Source organism: Daucus carota, chromosome 6, assembly GCF_001625215.2.
Source record: "Daucus carota subsp. sativus chromosome 6, DH1 v3.0, whole genome shotgun sequence".
In the NCBI taxonomy this organism is placed as follows: Eukaryota; Viridiplantae; Streptophyta; class Magnoliopsida; order Apiales; family Apiaceae; genus Daucus; species Daucus carota.
Window position 1 is genome coordinate 10,316,717 of NC_030386.2, and position 8,964 is coordinate 10,325,680.

The 8,964-nt window shown below is 37.9% G+C and overlaps 1 protein-coding gene across 1 annotated transcript; it reads right to left on the bottom strand.

Moving 5' to 3' along the window:
* Nucleotides 1–6,193: 6,193 nt before the first annotated feature.
* LOC108203358 (ATP-dependent DNA helicase RRM3-like) lies at nucleotides 6,194–8,595 on the bottom strand. Its single transcript, XM_017372261.1, has 5 exons — nucleotides 8,302–8,595; nucleotides 8,046–8,229; nucleotides 7,673–7,776; nucleotides 7,303–7,621; nucleotides 6,194–7,215 (listed from the first exon to the last, which is right to left on the bottom strand). Exons 1-5 carry the CDS (start codon nucleotides 8,593–8,595, stop codon nucleotides 6,194–6,196), a joined length of 1,923 nt encoding a protein of 640 aa, XP_017227750.1.
* Between the last annotated feature and the right edge of the window lie 369 nt (nucleotides 8,596–8,964).

Below are 8,964 nucleotides of genomic sequence, written 5' to 3' on the forward strand. Positions count from 1 at the left end.
GAATAGAATAAAATTTGAGAATATTCAAGTACAACCCACTTCCATCTTTTAAGCGGGTTTCAAAGATTGTGAATATCGTTTTCAGATACAAAGAAGTGAATAAGTACAGTCTACAACTCAAATAATCTAAACTGAAGACATCCCAGACTCGCTAACGACCGAGAATATGGAGGTTAATTTGGCACCCAAGCGACGAAAGATCAAATCAAACTCGGACATTAAGGTCAGTTTTGCAGGCCTGATCAGTAGAAATGATTTGATATGAGTATCATACTTACAGTTATGCATTTTATTATTTGGAAAACAACAGGAGATATTTTGGTGGAATCTAAGTTTTTGATTATATGCTATTGATAAAATGTCATAATAGATTATGATGTTAACACGATAGAAGTCAATATGAACTATCTCCAAAGTGAATATCTCTTAGTGAATTATTAGAAACTCTTCTCCGCTCTAAATATGTTTGATAAAATGACACAATAAGTTAGCATTTCCCTGTTAATAATGTGACTATAAACTGAGGAACAGGAATAACTCCAAATGGAAACTATATATAATTTTTTTAATGGACTAACTTACATTGTCATCAGTGATTTTAAATAATCCTTCAACAACATGTAACAATTGTGTAGACTGAAATCTGCCTTCAACTTGTAAGATTAAACAGGAAAAAGAGATGGCAAAATGGATGGGTTCTGAAACATGTGAATGCAGAGAAGGTACGACAAACACTCCGTGAGAGTAACCATTAACTTCTATTTAAACAAATCAATTTATCCCTTGCTCTTGTGCAATTTGGTTGGAAGAACTATATAAATTTTTTTAGTTTCAAAGTCGGGTGGAGGCAAACATGAGCTTTGGAACAGTAGTAAGCTGCTTAACTTCTTCTTTGTTGTTGGTTTGTTGAGCTGATCATAAACTAATAAACAAAAGAGTATTCCATAAAATGCTATTTTTAAAAAAAGTTTTGTCCAACATCACAGAAAGTTCCAAAAAGATTCCACAATAGACATGGAAAGTTCATAAATGAAAAGATAAAGGTCCCCTGCCGGGAAGGATTCAAGTACAGGTGTCATTACAACCGGGAGGAAAGACAGATCGCGGGGCTGGAGAAGTTCTTCAAAGATCACTGCGTGACGCAACAAAGCATCATAACATTTCAGTGGCCGGGATACAGAAGCTTCTTAGTGAGAATATAAAAACCAATAGGGATAGAGGCAGACTACAACTGGTTTGCACCAAGACGATGCCAAACCTTTAGAGAAACTGTGGAATTAGGTGGTTCAGAATCCATGGTTAGTACCGAAAGAGTGGAGGACCAAAAAACAAAGGCACTGATAATGTTCAATGCTGAGCATGGCCAAGGACCGTACTATGAAATGGAAATAACAGGGACATGCCTTTGTAAAGATAGCAAGACTCAGGTATGCAAAGTACCACCTGCCTGGTATTGAAATCATATAATTCACTCTAGTTAGCTTTAAATATCTTTACTTTTGTCTCAAGCAAATTAAAGAGGATATGCGTGGACTGTACGGTAAATGGTTGCAAGGTGATATCATAAGTATAAAATTGCAGGAAACAGAGTGGAGAATTGAAATTATAAAGACGGGAGAGGTATTCAACTTTGGACCAGGCTGGTTCAAGTTCTGTGAGGAGGCTGCATTGAAGGAGGGTGATAGACTTGTCCTACGGACTTATGATGACCCACTTGAGGTATTTGCGTGTGTTTTTAAACATGAAGATATGCAGCTAATTCAAGAATCTCTAGGTAAAAAGGTTAACTTCTGCAAATTAGAATACTATAATTAGATTGTTTGGAGATAAATATTTTTGGCTCTTTGGTTTAACAGGGAAGGAAGAGACCGGCGTATCTTTTTTCCAGTATGGGAATGATTTGTTGATTAGGGATGGAGTTATGGTACGTAGTAAACTTGCAAGGTGAAATTTGATGGGAACATTTTTCTGAACTGCTTGATTAATGTTAAATTTCAACTTATTTTTGACATGTTTAGATCTCACCGGTGGTTGTGACAAAATACTACGAAGAAATTCTGCAGACTGTGGAACGCGTGCTTTGTGGTGATAGAGAGTGGCAACTTGGATACTGCAAACACAATAAAACACTAACTGGCTTTTTACCTATTGTAAGGGAATATGCCGTTACTGCAGCAGACACTATTTTCTTCAGTGTCACACCTGGTGGTGAGTCTAGTGTTAAGATTTTTCAAAACGATGGAATGGAGATTAAATACACTGATTTTGTTGTTGGAAAGGAGATAGCACCAGAAGCACGGTATTCAAGGGAAAAAGAAAGAGACATTGAAGTGATTGGTTAGTATCTTAACATATAATGGTGACCGACGTATAAAAATACATTGTTTATTTTATTATAGTGGATAACATCAATTTTTATTTACCATACACACAGTGATATCTGATGAAGATGGTTCTGTGGAAAACGAAGCAGTGTGCAGTGGGCTTAGCTTCGCGGAAGTTCTTCAATCATCACATGTCGACGGGAGATCACATGGGGTGATAAGATCTTATATGGTCAGTTAACCAACGCGTGGATTTATGTTAGTGAAATGACATTAGTGTAACATCTTGTTGTCCCAGTATATATCAAAGTCCATGGAATCAGCAGCAAAGAACTGGAACACATCGACAGTATTGACGTTTAACAAAGGGAGCTCTTCGTGGCCAATTGGTATAACCAAGACAAACAATAGAATTCACTTCAGCAGGGGATGGAATGCTTTTGTTCGAGATAATGATCTAAAAAAGGGAGACACCGTGAATTTCACACTGGGTGAAGATGGAACATCATTTGAGACAACTATCAAGTTCTCCAAGAAACGGGAGGATAAGGATCAAGAATAGGCTTCGGCTTGCAATAACCTTACAAATATATCTTTTCACAATGTCTTGGCTACAATTTTTTGTTTTCTTATGTGTAAAGAATTCTATAGTGCACTTGTAATTAAATTTGGATTAAAACGGTATTGCAGATTGAAACGATTTCTATCATCTATGTTTCAAGTTCATCTCAAAGATTGAGCAAGAAATAGATAACCAAAACATGGTTTAGAAACATTACAAATTTATTTTAAAATAAGGCGCAATGCACATAGATAGATAGCGTACAAAAATTACACACTGACAGACCAAAACAGAATGTCATGCTCATCCGCAACTGGGAAAAAACATACATAACATTATTCGAGTCCAAGGAATAAAAAACAAAAGGGGAACTTGAATAAACTAAAAGTGCTCGTATGTAGATTTGTTTCTGACGGATAATATCTTCAAATAACGGAAGATACTTCAAAAGCCAAGCTTGCCCAATCTAATAAGACAGAGAAATGGAAATGATATAAATACTGTTGAGCATGCAAACATAGAAATTATTTATCGTATTTTACATAGTCACTTCTAAAATACAGAAATTACAACCTGCTTCGGAAGGAGAAGACGTCCGGGACATCAAGGTTGATATATATCCTTGAATACGGCAGGTTTGACAGCTCAAGCTCTGCCTAATGGGAATGTAACTGGCATAGGAGTGGTGATAAGAAACAGTAGAGGAAGGATCCTAAGAATGCTTTCAGGGTCCCTGGGGATGCAGAATCACAGAGTTAATGAGTATTATGCTATGATGGAAGGCTGTAAGCGAACATACATTGAAGATTGGCAGAACTTCACTCTTGAAACTGACCACTTCGATTCTTATTGGGAGTGGAGGCACTCAGCACTAGAAGGAGTCCATCCAGAACATCAGTATATTGTGCAGCAGTTGAATCAACGCCGAGAGGATCCAAACTTCCAGATGGATGTAAATCTCTTCGACCCGGATGCTAATGAATTGGCAGCCTACCTAGCGGATCATGGTGCGCGTAACTACACAACAATGGTTGTCATTGCACAGCCTTTTGGCAGAGTGTTTGAAATCTGGAACCATGATATGGTTTTAGGGCCTGCGGGTCCGCATTTCCAAGCTGTGAATGAAGAGGATGTGGGTTTGCGAGTGGTTCAAGATGCGGAGGTCGTAGAACAAGCAGAGGAGGAAGAGGTCGTGGCTTTGCAGTAGGGCCAGGAAGGAGAAGGCATGGTGAATGCAGATGGAGACCAGATCGAGGTGATTGAAGTCCAGGAATGAAGATGAAGAGACAGTGAAGTGGAAGCTTGCATGGATGGCTAGCTATAGGGTTATCATTAGGTGTTGGTGTCTGCATGGAGCTAGTTTAGATAAGTGTGTTTTGGTGGCTGGGGTGGGATATCCTAGGAAAAGTAGTTTAAGCTGTCTAGTGGAATATTTTGTCTGGGTCTTTTATTGGATGTTTTGGGTTTCTCTAGGATCTTGTTTGTGAAGTAATCATTTCAGGAGATATCATCAGCTTATGTACTTATCTTTTATTTTGAATGAATCTTTGTTTTTCAAAAAAAAGGTTTGACAGCTGAACTCCCCCTTTAACAAAAACACATACATCATTTAGAAACAACGTATAACTGAAAACCGATGTTCTACATAGCGGTAATGAGTGGCGATACAATTATATGCACGTAGCTTGAAATTGGCAAGCACAATAATCATAGGCATTTTCAAATCATTCGCATATAGTCAGTCAGTTTCAGCAACTAATGGACCAAAATAGCAAACTCTATGTGAAACACTGAAAAACAAAAATAGATAAAAAGTTAAGGAATGAGAGTGCTAAATAGGGTGATACTCAATACATTATTAATGAAATAAGCAAACAACTTCCATCATTGATCATGAATTTCACAACATCTTTTGGACCTTCTTTTGTTATAATAGTCTGTAAAGGTTGCAAATCTTCCAAAATGCCAATCACATCTGTAAATGGTGATACCAGTTAAAAACATTTGAAAATATCGACTAACACCGGTATAGTTTCTTGATAATTTACCTAGGGCGAACTAGATATCATGGTATGTGAAAGGTGTGGGAAAACCAGGTTACTAAGATCAACAAGGGGTGTTAGTTCAAACTTGTGAAATGGTATCATCAAGTTATCATCCTCATATAGATTGATGACTGTTGAAGGCAGAAGAGATATCATCCTCGAGTTTTGCACTGGCTTGTAGGGGTCAACTGCCTCACGAACACGAATATTAATGATTTGGTACAACCCTCCTTCGAAAATGATATTGTTATGTTGTTCCCAGATTTCAGGCCTTGCAGTCGCATGAATGTGGTTGTTCTGAGATTTTTTAAATGAGACAATAAGTCTGATAAAAGATGACACGGGCGTCTAAGATTATAAGGAAGATAAAAAAATGTATGTCTGTAAATCCGTTGACTTACCAAGCAATCCAACAGGATCATACTGTTAGACACGACTTCGCCATTCGTACTCGATCGTGATACCCAGATTCTTGAAACACGCACTTTCAAAATTCACGCAGTTTTAGAATCATCCAAGGTCGATAGATGATCGTGCACGTCCATAACTGTGACAGACACAAATAGTTAAGAAACAACATTAATATCATAAACTACTAAACTAAAACAGCATTGAAATAATTTGAGTTATACAACTTTTGAAATTGAAGAGAAGCCTGGGCAAGATGTTTGAAGAAATTGTAAAACTAAAAGGTTGCAAGATATCAATAAAAAGACCAAGTTCAACATATATTTATATTGATATCCAATAAATGAGAATTGGAAAGCGGGAGAGATCTTAGCCTAAAATTAGGAGTTCACATATAACAGAATATTCATCTATGACCATTTTCCAACTAAACTTGATCATTTCCTTAGAAAAGGGAATCTGTTCTTAATTCAAAGTGGAGATATTCTATTTATTTACATAATTTACATTTACATACCAATCAATGGATATCCACGGTGATACTTACAATACAAATCATAACAAACCAAAAACAAAATTAGGAGTTAACCTAACTGTTTTGACAGCAAACAACATTATCATTATTATCAACTATTAATATTAATATTAGGCACATAATATTCTTGATCTTAGTTAACATTAGCTGGAAATTCAATTCAAATCAAGTAGAATCTTGAAATAGACAACACAATATATCTTATAAGGTCCTAACAAATGTCAAATAGAGAGCTTTGGAACACTAGTTCAGTTAAAAATTTAGCACACACAAAAAAACACTATACGCATAAAAAACACTCGACTTTTGATAGTCTTCTCTAGCTTGGAAGATTATAGAAGACTTCCTCGTAGACAACATTGGACGTGCCATTTGTTGTTCCATCGCTATCACTGGCTATGAGGATGTGCAAGATAGAAGGAGAAGTCACTCGAGAGACGGCTACATAGAGCTGACCATGAGAAAACACTGTACGCGGTAAATAAACTTCAACCTTATCTAGGGATTGTCCCTGACTTTTGTTAACAGTCATGGAATAGCATAGCTGCACTGGAAACTGTATTCGTTTGAATTCTATAGGATACTTGCTGTCGGATGGTTCCATTTCAATTCGAGGGATTATGTGAGTTGTACCAACTTGTGATCCACAAAGAATCTCGCAAACAATGCTGTTAGGCATTAACTTTTTCACAATCATCTGTGTACCATTACACAATCCCATTATCTGATTTAAGTTCCTCATCAGCATCACAACAGAACCAACCTTGAGCTTTAACTCAAGTTTTGGAATACACGGCATATTTATAGAATTGAGGAACTCCACAGGAAATGCAGAATTGAAGTCGTTTCTCTCACCAAAATTGTCAGAAAGACAATCTTGACTGTCACCAACAACTGCATTAGTTGGAGCTAGAATTAAACGCTGCCTAGAATAGTCTACATTGAACGTGTTGCTAGCCAGGTCTGGGTAGATGATATCGACGATGTCTTTGACCGGGTCTGCAGAGGAATGAATAATAAATCTATCAGGACTAACAATCTTAGGACCACTAAGATCATCCTTGTTGCCAATGGTAGGGGCTTTCCCATTTCCAACATCAAGCACCCACTGGCTAAATTCAGCTATCTCTCTCTTCTCCTCGGGTGTCCTGCCAGAGGTGAGGCGCATGTTCTGCTCTAGTAATAGAACAGTACAGGGATCCCATAACCTAGACCAATTCAATGATGCAGAAACAATTTGTGGACAGGGAGCCTTTGGAATGACCGGTAAAATTTGTCTGAAGTCTCCACCAAACACAATTGTTATACCATCGAAGGGTAAACCTGCTCTTGAAACATCGACTGTCGATATAATATCACGAAGACTACGATCAACGCACTCAAATCCATGGCGATGCTACATCGGTGCCTCGTCCCATATGATCAGACTGCTGTGTTTTATAACTTCTGCTACTTCAGATCGTTGTTTAATCCCAACTGTAGAGTGCTGGTCCAGTTTCAAAGGAATGTGAAAGCGGGAGTGGGCTGTCCAACCACCAAGCAACAACACAGCAGCAATACCAGATGAGGCAACAGGGAGCACAATCTTGCCTTGTCTACGCAGACTACAGCACAAAGTTTTCAACAAAAACGTCTTACCACAACCACCACTACCATACATGAAGAACGCTCCACCATTATTAGTCTCAACACTTTTAACAATAGAATTGTATGCTTGTAGATGTTCCTTGTTGAAGTTTTTGTATAGCTGCTCAAATTAATTATGCATCACATCTTTATCATAACCTAGCTCCTCGACCATCAAGCTATTCTCCACTTCATGTATAAAGCCATACTCTGGAAATGGCATATCAGGGAAATCTTTGATGCTTTTACTAACCTCATTGAAAATTTTCTCAATATCTGAAAGTTTCACTCAAATAATTAGAAACATTTAGACAATATTATATTAGGACAGTCAAGTGAATGGTAATTAAAATTAGTAGTCGACAAATACGTGAGACGAAATTATAATGCAGTGCAACCTGTTAGGCAAATGTTGTGGATCTCATGATCACTGGGCTGAAGACTCATATTATCTGACAACTTTCGTCTACGATGCAGTATATCTTCAGACATTGAAACCCAGTGTTGTTTTCATAGTTTCAGAGGATCGGCCACTTGGTTGTTACTTAAGATGTGCACAAATAGTGATCTAAGCTGATTGGGCATGGCATGAACAACGTTCTCTTCCATTGCAATATGCCATTGGTTGTCATCTCTAAGTAGACCAAGAATGCTGCACGCCTCCTTGAAAGTAGGATACACAATACCATTGACAGTGCGCAAGTCTCTATAATAGGTTGATCCTTTCTTCTAAAGCAAAAGCATCCGCAGATAGAAAGCCTCACTAGAATTGGCATGAACATCAGACAAACGACCAAATACACGACCACGCTCCCTAATTTTCCACTTGCATTGGTCATCTTTCCAAGTAAAGGCCTGCGGGAATTCGGCATACGTGTATCCTCTTGCTTCAGGAACTAATTTATTAGCTTCAAAACACCCTTCCAATTTGCTAAGCCTTATTGTAGCCCTCCGAGCCACATTCTCCAGTTTATTGCTTGACTTAAAACTCACACTCTTCTCGCCTTCTAAGTGTCTCGATGCAAGGAAACCTATAGTGAATGTCAAAACCCAAGAGTCGCCAAGCAGCCTCGACGACACATATGTAACGTCCATCTAGATTATTATTTTTATTTCATCTCTGTTTCAGGCGTCGTTAGAGGCAGATGTTCCTGCACCACTGGTTGACTTATTCTTACGTAAAATCATTGTCGTTGTATCATGACCCTTCAAACAATACTTGAATAAGTACTTTAAAGACCGAGAGCTATTACAGACCTCGAGATTAATGTGACACTGGAATCGGATCAAAAGGTCCCTATTGTAAGGAACAACATATTGATTGTCGAGAAAAACACCCTTCTTCTTGACAATCCTTCCAGTCCGTCACCTTTGATAAACCGGGAAACCACAGTCATCAGAAAAGGTGTTTGCATTGTACCTTCAAATCAGAGGAAAGATAAACACATATTAGCTAACTGCATA

Excerpts from the sequence above, each read along its gene's own strand:
- LOC108203358 (XM_017372261.1), bottom strand. The coding sequence starts at position 8,595 with ATGGACGTTACATATGTGTCGTCGAGGCTGCTTGGCGACTCTTGGGTT. Across the intron at positions 8,230-8,301 it reads AAATTAGGGAGCGTGGTCGT|AAGAAAGGATCAACCTATTA; the intron begins GTATTTGGTCGT and ends CTTTTGCTTTAG. Across the intron at positions 7,622-7,672 it reads AAGTGGAGAATAGCTTGATG|CTATACAAAAACTTCAACAA; the intron begins GTCGAGGAGCTA and ends TAATTTGAGCAG.